This window comes from Eschrichtius robustus, chromosome 8 (assembly GCF_028021215.1).
Source record: "Eschrichtius robustus isolate mEscRob2 chromosome 8, mEscRob2.pri, whole genome shotgun sequence".
Lineage (NCBI taxonomy): Eukaryota > Metazoa > Chordata > Mammalia > Artiodactyla > Eschrichtiidae > Eschrichtius > Eschrichtius robustus.
This window is the reverse complement of record NC_090831.1, coordinates 70326073-70349213: the sequence shown is the minus strand read 5'-3', so window position 1 is coordinate 70349213 and position 23141 is coordinate 70326073. Positions and strand designations below refer to the sequence as shown.

The window sequence follows — 23141 nt, the reverse complement described above, 5'->3', positions numbered from 1 at the left end:
ATCTCTCTCTTTCTCTTCCTCTTTTCCTCTCTCTCTCTCTCTCACACACACACACACACACACACACACACACACACACACAAACACAAACACACACACCAATTGAAATGTATGTGTTAAAAAGAATCTCAGGTACATACTAATATTTTACATCCCGGGATAAGTTTTTTTTGTTTTTAATGAGATAAAATTCATCAGACATTCAATTCCCAATACCCTGTTCTTGTAATACACAGGAAGGCCTGACTAGATTTCCTACTGTCCAAGCCTAATTTTTTATTACTCTTTTTCATATCACCTTCCTCCACAAAAACAGTCCCCTATGTCTGGTTCGTTGCCCATGGTTTACAAACATGCTGAAACCTTTGCCATGACTGGGTAGTCTTCATCAGAGATTACATTTAAGGTAGCAGACTGGGGGGAAAGGTTCAAACCAAGGTAGCATGCTAGACTCAGAGATAGCCTAAGCAGGATGCTGAATCAAAAACCCATCAGGAAAAGTGGAGGTTCAGCCCTGGGGAGACTAAGAAAGAAACATAAGCCCAAAGAATCAGGGGAAAGTTCAAGGCTCTGCTCAGAGGTGTCAGGCAGAGATGGGACTGCACCCAGATGCTACCTGCTTCAGCATCCACTTTCAATGCACCTTGTCTGCCTCAAGATGCAGTGTTTGCCAGGCTCAATGCCAAGTGTGAGATATAAAGCCACATAAGAGATTGTCCAAAATGTCAAGGATGTTACATCAAAATGACAAGTGGGTGGTCTTAAGAAATAAAGAAGGCAGACCTAGATACAAACACCAGTAATATTAGGATCCTCTTAGAGATTTGTGGTTTGTGATTGGATGGGTTGGCTTAAAGTATCACAGGCATGTCCGAAAATTTTTCTTTTTAAAAATAATTAATTAATTTAAATTTGGCTGCGTTGGGTCTGCATTGCTGTGTGCAGGCTTTCTCTAGTTGCAGCGAGCGGGGGCTACTCTTCGTTGTAGTGCGCGGGCTTCTCACTTAGGTGGATTCTCTTCTTGCAGAGCACGGGTTCTAGGTGCATGGGCTTCAGTAGTTGTGGCTCACGGGCTCAGTAGTTGTGGCGTGCAGGCTCAGTAGTTGTGGCGCACAGGCTTAGTTGCTCCACGGCACGTGGGATCTTCCTGGACCAGGGCTCGAACCTGTGTCCCCTGCATTGGCAGGTGGATTCTTAACCACTCTGCCACCAGGGAAGTCCCGGCATGTCCGAAAATTTGGATTAGCTGGCCAAACCACTTGAAGAGCCAACATGCGTCCAGACCAACCACTGCCATATTTCCCAGCCACTCCTCAACCTACCCTCTTAGCCTTTTGACACTTCTCTCTCCAAGACCATTGGTGAACCCCTAATTCCAAGTGTGCTGGCTTCTTTTTAGTACTCATCTTGTATCATACTGTCTGCTACTTATTCTTGCAGCACTCTCTCCTCTCTCTCAGCACCTCTCGTGAATGATTCTTTGGCACAGGCTTCAAGCTTGCCCCTCTTTCAATTCCAGACCTACATTTCGACTGCTGGCTTAACCTGAGTGTCATCTCCAGAGACTCAAATGTACCATGTTTAAAATACAAATCAGATCTTCCTCCCCTACTCTGCTGCTGCTTCTATTTTCTATCATAGAAAAGCTGAAAACCCTTGCATGAATGTTAGACATCTCTGAACCTGTGTAGCACATAGCACAATGCTCTGCACATTTATCAGTACATATTTAATAAATGAGTAGCTTATTGCATTAAAAAGTCTTAACTCTATACTCAAGACCATTCATAACATGTCCTTACCTCCGACTCTATCCAAACCAAAATTATTTCCTATTATTCCTTAGGACAAATCCTCAGAGTCCGCTGGGCTGTCCCCACTTCTCACCTTCCACCTGGGAATTCCATGCTGATGTACACAGCCAGGTCTTTGTATGCTTTGCTTCTCCCCCACCCCTCCCCACCGACTGGCTTCCTTACCATCTGTCAAAGTCTATGCATCTTTCAAGGCCGGTCCCATCACCTGTCCTAGATAATACCTTCCTTGACCACATCAGACTAAGGTAACCACCAACATGCCATCCCCCCAGTCTCCGAATTCCTCTGGCACCTAACATCTGTACCACAGAATTTAACACCTGGCTACCTACTTGTTCGCTTTCTTTGGTATAAACAAACCAGAAAGCCAGTCTCTTTTCCAGGGATTCACAGACATGGTAAATTTCTCCTTGAGTTTTTCCCAAGAATGTGTCTTTGAGGAGGAATTTATATTCTTTCTTTCTTCATATGGGGAAATCTGCATACCTCCTTGGGACACGATGTGTTTTCCCCTTTGTCTTAGTTATCAGGAAATTTAGAGCTGATTTATTACCAGATTGTAATCATCAGGATCCTAGTATTAGCTGTCTATTCTATCTGCCTCTGTTGTGTGTTTATTCTTAATTTTGCAGTATATTTAACTTGTAAGACAACATCAGTCCTTTTGGAACAAAACGAGAAAATAGGCTCCCAAGCAAACAATTTCTTCTTTTATTATTTCATAATTTTCATTCTCCTACCTGGATTTCAAGTCCTTATGAACAGTCAGATCTTGTATTTCTATTGATTTCCCAAAGTAGGAAGCATATGGTAGGTCCTCAATAAATCATTGTTGATGAATCAATACTTTGGGATATCCTAAGTGAAATAATGTACTTTGTTAAGGTAGGGTAGATTATTTTAAACTGTGTTGGAAGCACGTCCTAAAAATTACGTAATTCTAACCAAGGGCCCTGAGTATATCTATTTCTGCTAGCATTTTGTTAAATATTTAAAATATCAGAAGAAGGTAAGAAAACACAATAAAAATCAAAAGTTAAAGATTTGGCTATTACAGTATCTAAGCATAACACTTAACACAAGCAAGAAGATTAACGAAATCAATAGTTTACTGCCATTAACACTGACCGATGACAGAGTGCATTTTTTCCCACAAGCCCAAAGCCCTGCTAGCTGCCTCTGGTAAACAAGACATTCAGGTGGTGTCTGACTTATTTTTTCTTCCCTTATCCTCATTTTCACTCCCCCTTCCTGACATAAGGTAGCAAACATTAAAATCGGCTTTCAATAAAACTACCTGTGCCAGTCATCAGATTCTTTTCTTTCCTTTTTTTTTTTTTTTTTTTTGGCGGGGGCTGTGGGGGAAGAAGGGAGAATACTTTAACTTTGAAAGAAACCACAAGAATGTAATCATCAAGTCACAGCCAGACTTAGCCTGTGTTCATACTTCCTGTCCTTTTACCCCTGCCCCAACCTGAGCCGCCCCCGCCACCTGCTACCCCGCCAAACATTCACCCACCAACACATAACTATAGCTGTTAAATATTCATACAGCCATGTGTGAATAATCCATATAAGTGCAAAAGCTTTTGAGACTTAAAATTCACCCAGCTGACTGGGCTTCATTGTTGTGCGAGAAGGGCTTGCTGAATCCTTTCTTTTGCTCTTTTAACCAGAGCGGAAATGTTTGCCTTTTCATTTCACGGATATGCTGCGTGAGTTGCCTTCCCCAGCCTTCTCCTTCTAAGCACTAATGTTTGAAGAGAGAATGAGAATAACAAATAACAGATACAACTGTCTACACAGTTATGAGATTCAAAGATACCTCCACCCCCGCCTCCTGATCTAACCCGCATGTCATGTCTGATGTTGGAAGATAAATTAAAACTCATCTCTATTCCCCAAAGTAGCTGTGTTTGGATCAGACCAATGTAGGTCCATCTTGGGCAGCCTCATATGACCTCTTAGCCTTGCAAATCGTCCAGGGTTCATAATTAATACTAGGTTATTTTCCCATGCCCATCTTTAGTATCCTGAATCACCTTACCTCATGCTTAGCTGGTGTTTCCATTTTGAATAGAAGTTAATTTCAATTTGGTTTAGGCAAAATAAAATAAGGTAAGCAAATCTGTTGCAAAGCAGGAAGCATATCAAATGTATTCCACGTCTGAACTGAATGTTTTGAACTTCTGCTATGTGGGATTCTCTGTGCCAGTTCTCTCCACCGTTAAAATAAACACAACTGTCAGCTATCCTACTCCTGAATATTATATAAAAGATACATTGCATTTAACACCAGGAGACACAGGGGTGCAGACCCACAAAAAACTTGCCTTGACCCTTTGAAAATGTGCCCTTCACATGTATGTAGGACACATATATAACAATTGAATGTATACGATATACATTCAATTGTTGAGCAAGTAGAATGAAATATTTAATTACTTAGACAATTTTACCATTAGATTTTAAACCTGGGTATTTGGGTATGTGACTTCTTGAAAAGAAATGAAATTTGTACAGCAGGTTATCCATTATATTAGTTATCCATTTTATACATATTAGTGTATATAAAATTCAAAAATTCAAAAAAGAAATGAAATTTGTCTAAATGTTATATTTACTAAATGTAGTGCGACCACTAATGTCAGATTAGCTCTGAGAACTGGCAAGTGTTTACCCGGGGAATTTAGACATAAGTTATGAAGGGAGAATCAAGGTGTAATCCATGGATCTAGGTTTATAACTTTCTTTTTAAATTTTTAAGAATTATGTTTGTAAATTTATATATTTACATATATATGTATGTATATAATTTATAAATATATATTAAATATAAATTTATTTACAATGGGGAGAGAGTTTATAAGCCAGATGCTAGAGTGGATGGAGGTGGACAGTTTAAGGACCAGAGTGGAAATATTCTGCCACTTAATCTACCCACAAATAAAATGCAGTTGTGCAGTTTAACCCGCAATAGGAACAAATGAATAAACAAAGCTGCTTAAGCCTGCAAAATATGTCTATACTGGCTCCGCCTTCTAACTTTTCAAGGCACGGCTACAACCATACTTCTAGCTGCTTCTAGGTCCAGCCCTAGGGCATCCCTCTACACCGGCTAATCCTTCACACCAGTCTCCATCCCTTCCCGCCTGCCTCCTAATACACGCTCTCATCCACCTGAACATTATCTTCGCATCGAATGTTTCTTTCTCTAACTAACGTCATGTTGCACATGAAACCACTCGGCCATGGTAGGAGTAGAATTGGGGCAGCAGTAACCAAAGAGGGGCTCTTCTGAACTTGCTTGCTTCCTTCTACAGCCACAGAGTCTGTCAGAGAGAGACGGTCAGTCCAGAGGATGGCCACCCACATGGTACCAATGAGCCAACCGTTGAGTGACCATCTCTGCCCTGCCTCGATTCAAATAAGCCCAGAGGCAGAACTTACCAAAAGAGCCCTAGCAGCTGAGGTGAATGCAAACAGCTCATTTCAGAAGAGCACCCCTGCTTGCTGAGTGTCTTCACAAGGATTCTGTACAGATTTGTTTCACTAAAATGCCTGTTTTAAAGGAGAACCTTTAGGTGGAGCTGATATGCATAAAACTCGTGCCAGTGTGGGGAAATACTCCTTTTATGAATGAGGGAGGCAAAGCTGGTAGCTTTTTCCGTGGCTTTAAACACTCAAATACTAGTCAGAACCTGTGAATATGTATACATTCTTTTATATGGATAATTATCCTCTTTATTGGTGGCGCCTCCTGGATTAGAAGGATTCTTCCATGCAAATAAGCCGTAGAGGAAGGTAGTGCAGCAAAGAACACCTTTTATGTGGCTTCAGTACTTATTTAGCAAAACTTCTACATTTATAGAGAGGCAAATGCTAAATTCCTGGATTTCTATAACCTTCTTTGTAATTCTTTTAACTAATTCAAGTTAAAGTCCTTAAATGTATTTTTGGTTAATGCACACAAACAACAAACAGACCCACTGTACATCTTCTGTTAAGAATAGCTCACCCAAAGTGTTTATGCCTGATTTTGAATTTCTGACCATGGTAGAAGCAGGTAAAGATATGATTCGGGTATCATGAGTACTGTTACAATATTAGCCACAGAAATTAAGATAAATACAGGATACTTTGTGCTTTAGAAAGACACTACATTAAGTTGCAAATAATGTTTTCCAGCCATAGTACCAAATTCGCAACGCTTCTTTTGGGCCAAGCAAGTTGGTGGTTTGGTTTGGTTTGGTTTGTGAGTTTGGGTTTGTTTGTTTGTTTAAGCACTTTCTTTTTATGGTAGAAGCATCCATTTTTGTGTGAGCTTGAAGTTTGGGGGTCCTTTGGTGGTTTTTTAAAAAGTGATATTGTGGTCTCACATTTTAATGTTTCCTGGAAGAACTAGCTGGCTATTTATTTTAATTACTTCACAGGAACCCACATGACAATTTTTGAAGGACATTTTCTTATTACTCATTGTTTAGTATTTTGGTCATCATTTTTTCCCCAACAAGATATAGTTTTTAAGGTAAGATTCCATTTGTTTTCCTTTTATTTCAGAATAAAAATATAGAAATTCTACTGTTAGTCGTCCACCCTGACCTGACCTACCCATGTAACACCCCCTTCCCCACTCCCTCCTCACCAAAAGAAAGGTTCATGGTTTGGGTAGACATTTCTAAGTTGGCTTTGAGAGCTAATCATTTACAGGCAAATGCAACCTCAAGAACCACAGTGTTTGGAGGTATCAGGAGGCATTTTAACACAAATCTTCCTATTCACCAACCTTCAAAAAACTAAAGCCCATTAGGATGCCTTGAGCTGCCTGATAGGAGGAAAATAAATCATATAGAGGAAAATAAAACAAACACTATATTCCCTGGATGTGACTTTGGTACATTTCTAACGTCAGAAATAGAAATTCACCTCTCATGAAATCATTTTACAGTTAACTGATTGGAAAAATACGCAGCTCTATTCATTGTCAGAAGTATACTTGTAAAATCAAAGCTCAGTCCAGAGATCGTCTTTATTGTAAAACGCTGATGGATGTTGTAACTGTTCATTTTTGAACAGAGTTCACTACCTGCCTCTCTTATGTAAATTTAATATTCTTCATCCCTTCTCTGGTCAAATAGGAGGTCTTTTGTTACTTTTATTATTTCAATTTTTCTCACTGAAAACTACCCTCGTACATCTTTGTGTATTTTGGTGAAATACAAAGTAAAAAAGAGTCACTATGATATGAATTCCACAGAACATCAAGGAAGATGGCTTTAATTATAATACTTAGTTTTGAATAACTCTTTGTTAAACTTTCACATGCTTTATTCCACTCAGCCCTTACCACAGAACAGAGTCATAGAATCACAAAGCCAGTGGGAACCCTTGAGGTCAATTGCTCTAGCTTTCCATCTTACAGATGAAAAATAAACTGCAGATCCAAGAATGTTAAGTTAAATTTCCCAAGGTCTGTAGTTTTTCCACTTTCTCCTACTTCCTTTCCTATTCCATACTCCCTGTGTTATCCCCATCTATCAGATGAGTCCCTCACCCAAAGTCGTATAGACATTCAGTGAACTTGAACCCGGATCTTTGCCTCTTAGCATCATTTTATTCTGCTCTCTAATGCATGGCCTGCTTTAATCTCTGCTGGCTAAAGGCCTATTTCCATCCTGTTTCCTGGTTTTCAGGAGAGAAAGACTTCTGTTAGTGTCACAAGGTGCTAAGGATGCCTGGAATTGTATGGGTAACATCTTCAGGATTATTAATAACCGATTCAGGAAACGAAACACTATGCATGTGATATTTTTGAACTCTTTCTACAAGTTACGCAGTGTGTGCTTAGTAAGTATTGGTTGAATTGACGGGGACAGCAAAGTGGAGAGGTAACAGATCTTTTGCTCTTTCTGTAAAGACCGAAGACCTTCACTGTGTTTCATAGAGGACCACACGGTTCCAGCATATAGAGGATGTGCTTAACAGCTAGAAAAACCAGAGAACCAAATCCAACACCACCACTTACAACCTTCGTGGCCTTGGGAAAGTTACTAACTTTCCTGAACTATAATTTTCTCTTCTGTAAATACCGTCTACCTTACAGAGATTTTATGCGGATTAAATTAGACAATGTGTGTATAGAGTCAGGCACACGCAAGCACCCAATAATGTACCCTTTCCTGCCCTTCAAGTCTGTCTGGGAGGTGACTGGTAGCCTGATTCTCCGCTCTGTCTGAGAATCAGGGCATTAAAATCACACTGGTCGGTGTCTGGATATTTTAACATTTTGGCACAGTTCTGGAAACCCGTCTAAAGCACAGGGCGTCACAGCTTTATTTCATTGGCATGTGTCACACATGCCGTAGGCTGCGTTACAAGGCAGTTTTCCTTTTTGTTCTCTAACAGGTCTCTGATACCAATCAGGGCATCAGAAAAGAGAACACGCAAGTGAAGGGGTTTGTGTCTAGTGAAGTTTGATTGTCTTAAAAAACGCTTTCTACAGTAACACATAGTGGAATGATATTTAATTTACTAAATGGCCTTGAGTATTTTGTAGGGTTAATATTTAAAATCACCAAGCTTCTGTATCTTTAATATATATAAATGATATTATAGTATCCTCCTCAAAAATCATTGGTCACATTTGCCCCTACACTCTCCACCTTTTCAAAACTTGTAGTGTTCTAAAATCGGTGACAGTGCAATAGCAAGCTATAACAACTTTGTAGATACAAACATATGTTTCAAAATTCAAAAACAGAATCTTTAGACCCTAATGCTTTTGATATATTTTGTTAATATTTCATGATATATATGTAAATTATGAAATGTTTTATATTAAGTGTTTGAGACAAATTTTCAATGAGGTTTTCAGCTTACCCTTTGAGTCCCAAATAAGATAGGATGGAAGACTCCTCTATTGAAAAAACTGCACTTAATATTCGGAATAGCACTGCTTACTATTGTAAGAGTGGCATTAGCCTATGCCCATAGCATGTGCCGTTCTAAACGTGGGAACTGTTGGTTCATAGATGTCGGTCCCCTTGGCACCCTAAAAATGCCTTCAATCTCGACCAAGACTTCTTCATCCTGTGAATTTATCAAAGTTAGAACAAAGCCTTTGAAAATATAAATCCTTCTCCCTGCCCCAAACATGCACAATCTGTAGCTTAGAATTACTTGCACAGTGACTTCAGTCTTGGAGGTGGGAGGTGATAAGGAAGCTGAAGAAAACCTAGGGAATAATATCATTTCAATACAATACTGTTAAACACAAGAAAATTGGTTTTTGGTGAGATGAACAAAGCAGTTATTTCCAGATGTTTAAAAAGTAAAATCTCCAGGATATACTAGAGTTTTGACCAAGTTTCTTCAAAAGGAAGACACCAAAAGAAAAAAAGAAACAACACTAGAGATTAGCAGCAGAATTTGAGAGAATTAACATATCGAATAATATCAACTCCTTAGAAGATGACTGTTTAAAGCTAGATGGTTTTCTAATTGATCAAAGCAAGGACTGAAGATGAGTTATGTGTTTATTGAATGTATGTGTGCATCTATGTCTAGACCTCTGTATACTCAGTTATACTATCAGCTGGGTTATTAAGAGAAGATACTGAGAACTGACTTTTTAAAGCATGTGTAAGTCTTTTCTACTCTTTGATTTTAAGAAAAATGTGTTACTCATATTCTCTAACAAATAGTGACTAGCTAATTACAAAAAAATAGAAATAGTGACTAGCTAGCTAAATAGTCACAAATAGTGACTAGCTAGCTAAATAGTCACAAATAGTGACTAGCTAGCTAAAAAAATCAAGAATTTGGGGCAGGAATAATCTTCTACGAAGACTTAGAATTTAATATTCACAAGTAGTCAGTGAAGGAGCAGCTACTCCACCCTGCCTTTTTTTTATATTAATAAGAAAAAAAGATGATATAATCATATTAATTTAAGGTCATTGGGTATTCAGATTTGCTGAAGAAGTTAGTTTGAATCACCTCATCCAAACAGTGAGAGGAAGAAAAAAAGCTACATAAATAGCAAATAGGCAGATAATCTTAGCTCCAAATTACAGTGCACATAGGGGATATAATAAACTTTTTGGCATAAAAGAGGTATAGGGTATTAAAATACAAAACTATAAGGCTAAATGTCCATTTAATTCTTTTTGAGATCTCAATGTCACATGTTCTTTTTAGGTACTAAAATTAAAAATAAGAGCACACACACCACCCGCCCCACACATACAATGTCCCATCTAAAATCTTCCGTTGCTTTAATAGTCTTAGAGTTGTGTTCACGTCTCAGCAACGCCAAAGCAAGATAATTCCTGGAAAGAGAAATCACGGATAGTCACTACCTTAACAAATTTTTGCATTAGGTTTAGGCTGTGGGAGTTTTATTGTCTTCCCATGATTTTTCTCACCTTGATTTCAGCACACGCATTTTGTGAATTTTATTTGCACTCACAGTGCATTTGGGGAGTTTGCTCCAATATTTGGAGCTGATTCCCCACAGATACATTCTTTGAACATTTTCTGCAGAAAGTATTTGATTGTTCATATTGTATGTTACTGTTTTTTGATCTTATTACTCTGGCCTGTACAGGCATTCAGCTGAACCCATGAAAGGAGTACAGACAGCTGACTGGATGAAGAAGACATTGGGGGAAAAAACTCCCATTGTTTAGATTTCTGTCAGAGGATATAAGAATGCTTAATTTCTTTTATCTCTAGGGCTTTCATTATCATTTAAATTTCATTTTACATTAATTGATCAGGGATTAGTAAAGCCATTATGCAGAAATTAGAATAAGACACGCCAGATGGAATGAATAATTCATAAAGTCCAATTACGTTTTATTTCTGGTGTACTTTCAAACTTGCTTCTGACTTCTGTGCTAGTTTGATGTGACAATATTCACAGGAAATCAAGAGTGCCATTTTAATTTATTGTATCCCTCCGAAGGGGAAGAATTTGTATGCAGTAGGGGTATGCTAGTGCATTTTCCCCCAGAACACCGATTTCAGGGCTCTTAGAAATACAGGGTAATCTAGAAAACGTGGTTCGCCTCCTACGAAGGTTCAGGGGCATTGCATTGAGCCTCGCCAGTCCACCTGATTTGGGTGAACTGACCCTGGAGAGAGAGACCAGAGACTCAGAACCGCGAGATTTTTCACCTCCCAGAAGAGCTACAAATCCCTTTAAAATATGTATCCCCATCCCCGCCGCAGAGGAGCCATTAAAGTAGAAATTTGGCCTCGAGTTGGATTGGAAGCAGAGTTGCAGCTACAGAAAATGACCGCGAGGTGGCAGGCGTTGCCTTCAATGCGAAGGGTTCTGGGTCGCCGGGACCGCCGGGGCTTCCAGAGCCTTCCCCGCGGGTCTGATCCCGGCAGGCAGAGCACGCCTGGGTTCGGGCCCTGAGCGACTCGCAGAGCGTAGCCCGGCGAGAACTCCGAGCTCCTGGGCAGCCCCGGCCACCTGTCTGGAATGTCTCGCACGACTGTGTCTGAAACCGCCTCCCCCCGCCCGTCCCAGCCCCCAGCCCCTAGCCCCTTAAGAGTCCCTCCCCGCCTCCCCCGCCCCCCTCCCCCCACCGTATTTACTTATGCCAGTGGACAGTTCTAGTAACATTAAAGCTGCGGTCCACCTTCTCGAGGACTTTCATCTCGGGAAGTTTTATGACACTTTGTGAATGTGCAAAGTTTTTAATTAGGCTCGCTAGACAGCCCGAGGCAGCCGCAGCGCCACAAAGTCTTCACGGTCTCTCTGCTTTACAGCACAACAAGCCGCTCTACTCCTTTGAAGACAATGCAGACTATGTGTACGATGTCATGTGGTCCCCCGTGCATCCCGCGCTCTTTGCCTGCGTGGACGGGATGGGGCGCTTGGACCTCTGGAACCTCAACAATGACACCGAGGTGAGCGGCGGCGCAGGCGCCGGGCCGGGCTGGGAGGGGGGCGCCGTCGGCCTCTCTCCGTCTCCCCCTCTCTCTGAAATGGCCTTTTTTGGACAGACCCTCCAATTGCAGCTGGGCTGCCGACCCCCCATTATCCGCTGCCGTGCAGGGTATTGGCAGATGCGTTGGCCCCAAATCATTTAATCTCACTTCATCCCTAAACCGTGGCGGAATCTTGGACAATTGACGACCCTTCTCTGCAAAGAGCAAAACCATACGTGTTCACGCCTTTTACTGCGGGAAAGGACACTCGGGCATATTTCAGGGTGTTGAAATAACTCTATTGGCAAACACTTGGAAAAGTAAGCTTTTGTGGACTTTGACTTGAGATTGGGCTTTTTAAAAGGGCTATTTGCCAGTGTTTGCTACTTGCACAATTTCTGTTTTAAATCCATAAAAGATGATTCTCTTGACTGTTTATGTTTAGATCTATTCTCCATTTGAAATTTACAAGGTGAATAATCCTTGTCTAAGATACCGAACTCACAGATAGACTTTTATAAGTTTCTAACTCTGAACATGTATGTTAAACTCAGTATATATTTTTTTTAATGAGATTTTAACATGTCACATTTAGAGTCCTTCACAAGTGAAAAATTTTTTCAAAAAGCAATTAACAATAAGGAAATAGTCTTTTTAAAAATTTTGCTATATATATTAATGTTTTAAAAATTATGCCACGTATATTTTTCCTTTTTTACACTTTCTCAAAATTATTGAGGTGCTAATTCAGGTAGCAGAGTTTTTGGTTGGGTCTTTTAAAAAAAACGTGAATATTAAATGTCCTTCAGTTTAATACAATAAAATGGTCTCGTCGTCATCTCCTGGTCTGTGATTCAGGGCAGCTCTCCATCAATAAGAATGGACAGGTAAGAAGAACAAGTGCTGAAAACTACATGTCAAGTGGAGAACGAGAGAGAGGTCTTTTGAAGTGTTCTGAGCAGGAAACAGCTCGGCCTTTTTAATTAGGAAGCCTACAGCTGGAGGATATGAGGAGGGACAGGCTCCCCTAGTATTTTTTTCTGGGAGGGGGCAGGGAAATATCCTTCAGGTGTTATTATTGAGTCACTGTACCTTGCAAGATTATATACACCTAAAACCACTGCCAAATAGTTGTCTTTTTAAAAAACTTTCCATTTACGTCTGTTTTTTCCTTTTGGCTACCAGAAGTGTATGACAAGGACAAGAGTTATGTAATGAAGCATCTTTGGAAATAAAGGGCACGAATACGTGCAGTGCCCATCATTTCAGATGTTGAAATGTTTATAACATTATTGCTTTTATAGAAAGGTGTTATTACTCGACGATGTAATGGTTTCCCAAAGTCTTTCATCACCGTTGATTAAAATCATATTGTTTCTATCTGCTAGAATAAACTCAATTCACTCTAAACAACCAAAAACACATTTTCCAGATTGATTTAGGAGACCCAGTCAGAAATCAGATTTAGTAGAAGTGAGTTCAGGTGATACTCAACTATGATGTAATGGAGTGTTCTACCAACTACAGTGTTCTACAGTAATTCCTCTGTAACTCTTCTCGTTTAGTTTTGTGTTTTAATCAGCTTTTTAGGTAAAACAAAATTAATATCTCAGCATTGCCAAACGTGATTTTTTTCCCTTCCCTCGCTCTAGGTATCAAGAGACAACCACATAAGTGTTTTATTGCTAACCATTTAAAAAAATTGTTACTTGGCATGCAGATCATTTAGTTTTGCGGTGATCGTAGTTCTGCTTTCACAATAATAGTAGATACATTGAGTCTGATTCAAATCCAGTAATGAACTGAACACTTTTTAAAACCCTCATTTTTGCCTTCTATCAAGTTGAATAAGATTTTTCAAATATTTGTCCGATTAGGAATTAGATTTGTTTAAAAAAAAAAAAACAACCTGAAGTCTCAGTGTTTCTTTGTCCTTGTTCAAAATACTGTGCTTTTAAACCAAGTTATTCCGACTGCTCCTATGCAAGGATAGTTCATATTCACCTATTTCAGTGTCGCTGACCTCTACACAATGTAGTAAATTATGTGTATACATCCTGTCTTTGCAATTAAAATGATTGAATCTTTAAAAAAATATGAAAATATATATGAAACTGAGATACAAGAGTAAGAAAGCCAGAGACAATATATGGATTATTTTAATTATAGATTCATCAAATTCTGAAAGCTCATTACTAGTCAAACTAATAAAATATATTTTTGTCATTTTCTTCATGCATTTGATGATTCTTTTAGCACATGTTATAGGCTGTGATAGCCTTTTTCTTTTTTAACCACTTACAGTATCTATGAAAAGAAGATATTTTTAAATAGTTAAAATATTAATTATTCCAGTTTGCTACTTAATTCCAAATAAAATTCTTTAAAATGTTTTAGGCATAATTTAAAATGTATCAAAAAAATCACTTTCTTTTGAGTGATTATTTATTATATTTATATTAAGATTAATTACTTTTTATTCAATTTTTGAGATTCTTCACAGATAAAATCTGATATTAACTAGCGTTAGAGAAAGTAGGATCCTGTGTGATCTCTCTAAATTATGGAGTTAAAAGTTAACTCTGAAACTCTATAGCTGAATCGCAGATTTCTTTGCTGAGTAGCACACTAATAATAAAGTGCATTGACAGAATTATGGCCCAAACTAAATTCACATTGTTTTGGCCTTTAAAAAGTTTGGTTAAAAATTCAGTCTCCAGCACTGCACAGCAGGTCCCTTTATTGTAGAAATTGTGTATTAAAAAAAATAAATAAATGAGCTGGGGACTTTTACATTTTTGCTCTCAATTGACATACAGTGATTTAAGCAGGTAAAAGAATTTTTATTGATTTCAAGATTAAGTTTAAACATAGATTCTTACATATGATGGAGTTTTTATTGCTATTTTAAAGATAGGTATTGGGTCAGTAATGTCATATAAACAGATGGTTTCAATTCCCTGAATAGCAGAATGCCAGGGGAGCTAAGGCACAGTACATGTGGTGTTTCCATCCTAATAGGACATGTTTATTAGACACAGGTCTTAAAACAGTGGCATAAGATGATGTTGGTGGCCCTCTTTTCACTATTTATTTTTTTCTTTTTCTGTTTTAACATTTACCTTTTCTCGTTTTTCATGGGCTGTTGGCATTTCCTATTCAACTTTCTTGTAGAAGGCTTGGAGATCTGATCTTTCTATCAGTTATAAACTTCCAACCTTCAAGATGAGTGTTTACACAACTGATGATGAAAAGAGGGGTAGACCCACTAGAATTCTTTTTCCAAATATTAAGGTTCTTGTAACAAATACTGCAGGTTCCATTTCAGCACCTCTGGTTCACTTTAATAATGATTAATATTGTAATTACCAACATTGTCAGATTTCAGGTGTTTATTAAAGGAGATGTAAGGTCTTTTCTACAAGTAAGTGCTACATTCTATCAGGATATCACCCTGACGACATTTTCAGAGTTATGGAGAACTTCCTACACCTTGGTATTGCTAGGAGGAAGACAAAAGGTTGGGGGGGTGGGGGAGAAAAGAAAAAAGAAAGGAGAACTTGCAGTTTTGAAGTTTTTCACCTGCTTACTTTTTCTTCTTCTGAGGATCCCCTCTCTGATAAGGTTTTGAGGGGTCAATACATTTCTTTCCCCTGAAGACCCTTAATATGACGTTTATTCCACCATATACCCCATTCCCCCTTCTATAGTATCCTTAATCTTGGGAAATCCTGAAATCTCCCCCTCCATTGATCCATAAATCATGACCTGATCAAGAAGTATCCCATTTAGCTGCTGTGTTTGTATGTTGTTTGTGCACCCTGCATAATCCGAAGAAATATTTGTCACTCACTGCCCACTGACTGTGGAAAAAGACTTTCCCTCTTTTCCTTTTTTGTTGAAGTGTCTCTTCTCTCTACTCTTTAATTCAGTGGAGCATATGATTTAAGAACAATGAATCCTTTTCACCCCTGCACAAGGGATATATAGTACTTAATGCACACGCAGGCAGTGGTGACTCATCCAGTTAAACGTATCGTTGTGAATTCGTATATTTAAATTCATATTCAGAGATTCTTTGTTGTAACCCCTTTGGCAGGTTCCAACAGCAAGTGTGGCCATTGAGGGGGCATCCGCCCTAAACCGTGTTCGTTGGGCTCAAGGTGGCAAAGAAGTTGCCGTTGGGGACTCAGAAGGCCGTATTTGGATCTATGACGTCGGAGAGGTACATGTTATTTGGTTTGGGTGTTTTGATTTTGTTTTTGTTGTTCAGTTTTTTTTGTTTTGTTTGTGCTTGTATATCTGGCTTGAAGACCTAGTGAAATTACTGACAGCACCTTGTGGGCCCTGAGAGCCCTCTCGAGTGCGTTTGCAAATTTCCATTGACTTCAGTGGGAGTTTAGTGAGACTTCCTCAGGGCCTAATTTGGTCTTCCGTCTCCACGCACAGGACCCTGCGTTAGATAATGATCGGGCTTCTTTCAGAGTGCTGTAGAATTCCCAGCTATCCTGTGATGAAGCGTGGCACTTCCCCCCAGTTTCATGAAAATGAAAAGTTTGCCAAATTCATCATGCAAACATTGAATTTGGAATTTGTTGTTTACTTTGAAAAGTCAAGCTTTAGTTGGTGTGTTCAATTAAAAGGTATATACTATTACTCTTTAATTAAAAGTAGCCAATTAAAAGAGCTGAGGCGAATCAGAACTTCGTATCGTTTTCATGATATTCAAAGTTATTATATGCAGTGTATACTTCTCTGGTTTATCCTGTTATATGACATGTAAAGTCATTCTGAATATCATGGCACATATCAAAAAAAACTACATCTTTTTTTTCATATAAATCTCCTTGAATATTCATACTATACTTAATGTTACATTATCAGTCAATTTTACAGAAGCATATCTGTTTGTTTTTACTCTATGAGAAAGTATTGACGAAAACCTTCATTTCTGATGAGGTTAAAGAGTTTTTTTTCTTAAAGACAAAGAAAATATTGAACTTCCAAGCAAAACAAAATAAGAGTGTTGTGTGAATTGTTTTCGTGTAATGTGAATCTAACATTTGCATTCTGGGGGAAAATATACTGCATTTGTATATATAATGTCCTAGACCTAGGGAGTGATCTTTGAGTGCCTGGTGGATGGGCATAGCTGATCACACTGAGAAGGGTTCTTTATGGTTTCATCAATGAGCTTTCTGTAATTGTGGCAATCCTAGATGGTTTGCTCTACGATGGATCTTTTGATGATGATGTATGGTAGAGTTGGTTGTGTTGAAACAAGCTGGTTGGTGTGTGTGTGTGTGTATGTATGTGTTTTAATTCGGCCAGAGACAGGAACTAAATGACTTCAGAGATGGGAGTTTTCTGTTTGGGGATGTACAACTCTAAGGAGAACAGCTAGAAGAATCTCTTGTTTTCACTGCATGCTGTCTATTTCATTAGACGCCACTCCCCCCCCCCCCCACTGCCCCTCAACTACTCCTGATGTCATAAGCTGAGTCATTCTTACAGTGACAAAGACTCTGTTAATATTCATCCCCAGTGGTGAAGATGCAAATGGTCCAGTGACTATTGACGTAGTTTGGAGTCTTTGAGAAAGAGAATACCCTCTGAATTAAAAATATTGCCAATATTTTTAAAGCAATATTTTCTTCAATGAATATTTAAAATCAGTGCATCTTTTTCATGGTCTTCATCATCATAAAACCAAGCAACAAAAACACGTATTCTACATTGGTTCATTTATTAAAAAAATTTAAAAGGTAGCAGAGAAGGAGAATATAAAGAAACAAAAGGTTTCTCTCCTCCTTTCCTTTGTTTAGAATAAGTACAATGGTAGGAGAGAAAATAGGTGTGGAGACATGCTCAGAGACGAAATGGTAGAAAATAGATGAAATTTAAAAACTCTTTTCTCCACTTCCCTTGCTTATACATAACATCCCTTAATTCTCTTAAGATTATATGCAACGTTAATTGTTTTATCCAAGAGGGCTGAAAAGCAGAATAGTCTAACAATCTGGTTTATTTAAAGTAAGGCATTTTGAAAAATCTGTATGTTGACCACAAATAATTTGTGGTCATATATTCATATATATGTAATATACATTCACACACACCACCTCTAGGCAGTAAGAAAATACAACATAACATATATGCAGAATTTTCTGCAATAAAGTGATTTTATAGCCATTGGACAACATTACTTGAATATGACTCATATTTGGGGAGTATGTATGATTTTGTAAAAGTTGCTTTGGCTGATATATGGCTGCTGAAACTTCTTCCTAGGTTGTTGTCATCATTTCTAAGTTGTAAAGTGTTGTCATACTCATATTTCTCCTATCGTACCAGCAGATCAGGCTGGTTTTCATTTTTGTATTATTACCCTTACTTTTCTAAGGGACATTACAGACTATGGAAATGTCTGCAACTCTAGGCCAGTCTCACCTATTGTCTGGAGTCTAGACAGGCTATAGAAAAAATCTCTGTGACATATAATAGGCCAAACAATTTGTAGGGTTGTTTATCCCTACAAATTCACTACCAGGAAAAAAAAGGGGGGGATATACTCTTTTATTAAGAGTAGGTAATATTATAATCTTCTAGCCCTTTTCTGAACGACCAAAAATCAGGATAAGCTATACATTTGAACAGTTCTTTCTGTATTGTTTGATCCTAAAAAGTAACCTATAGCTCAGAAAGACTCAGACTTTACAAGATAATTTTGTTGTAAGTATAGTTTTTCTCTTAAATTTGTAAATACCTTACAAAAATACTTACATGTATTTTTGGGGGAGAAATAAAGGGGTGCTTTTCTGTTTCTCTTTGCTTGCCTCTATAGCCTGTTCTAAGTCTCTGAAGACCAACTCTGTAGAGGTTCCACGTCCCAAAAGGAAAGACAACTCCTCCAGCTGAGTTTAGCTGAAGCCCACTTTGGAGAGATGGTAGCTCATAGGCAAAAGCTGCCATAACCGTAATTACTATTGTCTCGTTCACCAACTTAGACCTGACAGAGCACAGCTGTCCTTAGAGGAGAAGGGCACCCCGTAAACAGTGCTTCCCCAGCCTTCCTAATCACCTGCACTGCAGAAAGCCAGGCAGAGCGCCTTCACGGCAACCTGGCCCATCTAGAATTTGAGGTCAAATCCAACACTGGTGCACGGCTGACGAGAGCGAAGGGGTTTAAGCAGGAAGTGATTTTAAAAGGAAAAAATACAGAGAAAGAGAAAAAATATGTCACTGAGGATCAGATTGCCAGGAGACAGTGCTACCATTATCTGTATTCAAAATTGGTCCTCCACTCCCCATTAAAACAGAGCCCATCACCAGGGTCACGCTGGCCTTTGGATAGAAAACCTCGCTTTGCGGAACCCTCTAGGAAGAAGATGGAACACTTTTAGATAAGCCGTACAATACAATCTGTATAAGGAAGTAAATGGTAGTTTTTAGAGGACACTTTGTGGCTCCATTTTCCTTGGGACCTCAGTACACAGAACTGGTGTCTGTCTACCGGAGGACATCTCACGTTCATGCTCCCATGGTTTACTTGACCGAGACCTCTGTTTGGCTGAGGAGAAGGGAGGAGGGGGCAGCAGGCTATCTTTCATAAGATCCTGTTTCAGAGCGAGGCTGGCTTCGTGGTTGTGCCACCTGTGCCGTCTCGCAGGGCCCCGTGCACAGGAGCCCTGAGCTTGGTTTAATGCTCTGTTGTCATTGTCTTCCAGTTGTTAAGACATTTTTCAACAAGGTGCTCCGTGTTTCCATTTTGCACTGGGCCCCTCAAATTCTGTATCCCCTCCTGTCCACAAGAGTACTGCTTTCAATACCACTCACAATGCAGATCAGAAATTAAAAATTTTGGCCTTGACCTAGACCATTAGGAAGAAGGAGAAATCTTTATAGAGATAGGGTTAAATGTAGTACATGCCATATGATATTATTATTACCTATTCCTTAAGACTATTTAAAAATGTTGGACGAGAATAGCAATGACATTATATTCTAAATATCATGATATTTGGATATTTGGTGGATATTCTAATGTACCTCCCCACAACCCTCTTTTGATCACATCATAATTTTAACTGAAAGTATATTACACTTTAGAGTTTTGGGAAAGATCTCTATGATGCCTACTTTAGGTGGAGTCGAGAGGGGCAGCCTTTCTCTGTCCACCTCGTGGTCAAGAACCTCCTGATAAGGTTCTGTGACTTCTGTGACTGCCAATGGAGAGAGCTCCATTCAAGTCCAGGTAGACGCGCCTTCCTGGGAGACCTCACGCTCAGCCAGAAGGGCGCTGCAGCAAGGGACTCTGGTGTCACAGTCGTTAACAATCGTCTGCCTCATCTCCTGTCCCAGCTGAGGCTGCAGCTGCTGCAGGGGGTCCCAGCACAGTGCCATGCCCTCCTCTCTTACGTACAGTTGTCCTCCATGACTTTTAAGATGATGGCAGAGAGCAGTGGCTCAAATCCAGATTTACTGATGCAATTTATTATGAACTTCTGAAGGGGTAAACAGAGGATTGTGTATGAGCTCACTGAAATCACCAGATTGAGTTTGTCCATCCTTTTTTTTTTCTTTCTGGTACATTTAAATAGCAAAGGCATGAGTAATATCTCAAGGTCTACGACTAAGGAGGTAAAATATAAAACAGAAGTGTTTTCAGGTAGGCCACATGATGCTTTGTTTATATAGCATACGTTTTTGGTTGTTTGATTTGAGCATTGTATCTGGAAAATATACTGTACACGTTTATTTTCACAGATAGGGGTCTATTTTCTTTGCAGAGCAGGTGCTTAACTCCCATTAGCATAAATGGAAGTTATGTGAATTCAGTGAAAGAGAAGACCCCTTTTATTATTTGGCTATCATTTTTATTCTATTCATGCATCTTAACAGTTACTTAAGTAGACAGTGGTTGCATGCACCATTTAAATTTTCTAAGATCTAAATTTAAAAACAAGCCTAGCTCTTGAATAAGTTTCCAGGATTTTGCTCCCCAAACTGTGGGATGCAATCTGTTTGTTTTGGAGCTGTATGATCCCATTAAATTAATTGAAAGATGGGTAAGATAACAAGTCATAAATTAACTACAAATATAACCTGAAAATGTTGAGTGTATTCTTCTTCAGAATACACTCACAGAGACCTGTTAATCATTGTTGGATTTTTTAAAATGATGTGTGAACACACATATTCTTAAGAATTAAAAATAAAAATTACTCACCGCTGTGGCTCTTTACCGAATAGCAAGCTTTTCTATATATATATATATACATACGGAGCTGATTTTAACAGCACATGGGCCAGTGAGGATAGAATTATTCACGTGTCCTGAGGACTGATAGTCAGCCTAGCTACCTGTCTGTCTTTCTTGCAGATGTGTTTTATAGAAAGCCCGTTGCCATTGTTAATGCGTCATTGCTGTCACACAGATGCAGCTGTCATAAATATCGCCTAACAACTATGTTTGCTGCTTATCTGAATTAGTTAGAATGCTGTTTGCAGCACCAGTTGTGAAAGAAGCAGTTTATCTTCCACCTCCTATTATTTCTTTTTCCATTAACCTCTTCTAGAGAAGATTGTTTTCAGTTGTGATAAATACTCACAAGTTTCAAATCCCTGATTATGTTTCTACAGTAGTCAAATGATGAAATTCCAAAATCGTTTCAGCTTAAAGTAGAATCTGAAAAATAAAATGGCAACTTAAAAACTAATTTGGGAGATGAATAAATCTTTTCGTCCCAGCTTTATTTGCTTGGTATCCCATTCACTAATTACCTAAGGAAATGTGTATTAATCTTTAAAGTTTAACCCTGAGCTTTGGCAACATTTCCTATAGCTTGTTTGATATGACTCTTTGGGGCCAAAAGAATGGCAGTCATTTTATTACAAATTTTAATAAATACAATAAATTTGACATTTGTCAATGTGTTAAAAAGGCCTTGAAAAATTTTTAGAAAGGAAAAAGGCAGGAGAATATGAGAGATCAAATGCAACTGCTAAAACCGTAAGCATGAATTTAAATGTTCATTCTTTTAAAAGATTTATTTATTTATTTATTTTTGGCTGCATCGGATCTTAGTTGCTAAATGTTTATTTGAATATATTTTACGGCTGAAATTAAAAATTAGAATGAAAAGTTTACTTGGATTCCCAATAGGAAAAATGACTTATGCAATATACTTTGGAATGATGGTCAAGGTATAATGTACGAGGACTATTAAAATGTGCCTCAAACCATTCTCATAGCCAGCTAGAATAAGAATAAAAGGAAAGAGATTCCATGAGCCATTTTCCTTGCAGCTTAAATAGCAGTTCTACACAGGAGCACCTGATAAACTGGAAGTACTGGGAGTCAAAAAGGGTTTGAGCAACACAAAATAAATAACAATACATGTATGGTTTTTAAGCGGATTACACTTGAGGCAATAATTGTTCGTTTTGTGGAACGATTTCATATTTTCCAGTAGGACAGTGCCTACATCAGTTTTCCACAGGAGTTTGTGCCCTGAATGTAAATAATCCCCCTCCGTGGGGAAGAGGGGAATGCAGAACACAAAATAAGAAGTTAAACTGAAATTTGGGGGTTGATTCAAATAAGAGTTCCTTAATGAAAAAGAACTGCACTCGAAATCAGTCGATTTAATTATTGTGCTCTACGAAAGCCATTATCCCCTGCTGATGACGAGCCTGATAGCATAGCTAAGCTCTGGCAGCCTCCAGAAGAGAAGGGCAGAGCTAGGCTCAGCTTACCAGAGTCCAGTCATAATCACCCAAAACACTTGTGTTTCTCATTAAGTGAGTGTGGCCGTAAGTTGCTAGACTCTTGAAGGTCTTTTAAGTACTAGCTTATTCTTCAGTGGATAAACGATATTTTTATCTTTTGCTGATACTAAACACTTCTTTTGGTTTTTCCCTCCATGGAAAAGACTTTGGCATAAACTATTCTGTGATGCCAAAATCCAGATAAAAACTGAAAATCCAGATACTTAGTTCTGCCAGTAATATCTAGATATTTGATGACATAGAAGCAAAACATTTGGGATTTTTCAACTGGACTTTTCAGTTTTTAACCTGAATTTTTATTATCATAGCCACAAACCTGTGCAGTTAAGTCAAAAGCACAAAGGCATATATTTGTATGGGCAGATTTGGGGTGCTAATAAATATAATTATATAAAATAAGCTAGTTTGAAATAATATATTCATTTCCTTGTCATAATAAATTATATGTATTTGAAATAAAATAATCTGATTAAAATAGACGATTATAATTTTAGTATTAACTTGATTTCTTCTAGGAAAAGTGTTGTAAAAAGAAAAGGAAAAGTGCTATTCCAATTAATGTTATAATTATTTATCTTATAGTGAATG

At 38.5% G+C, this 23141-nt stretch overlaps 1 protein-coding gene across 1 annotated transcript in view; it reads left to right on the top strand.

Annotated features, from left to right (window-relative positions):
• Positions 1-23141, top strand: part of DYNC1I1 (dynein cytoplasmic 1 intermediate chain 1) — a 344009-nt gene that overhangs the window by 306434 nt on the left and 14434 nt on the right. The window contains exons 14-15 of the mRNA XM_068549982.1: positions 11601-11741; positions 15862-15987. Of these exons, the coding sequence (XP_068406083.1) occupies positions 11601-11741; positions 15862-15987 (267 nt within the window). The remainder of the gene's footprint in view (positions 1-11600; positions 11742-15861; positions 15988-23141) is intronic.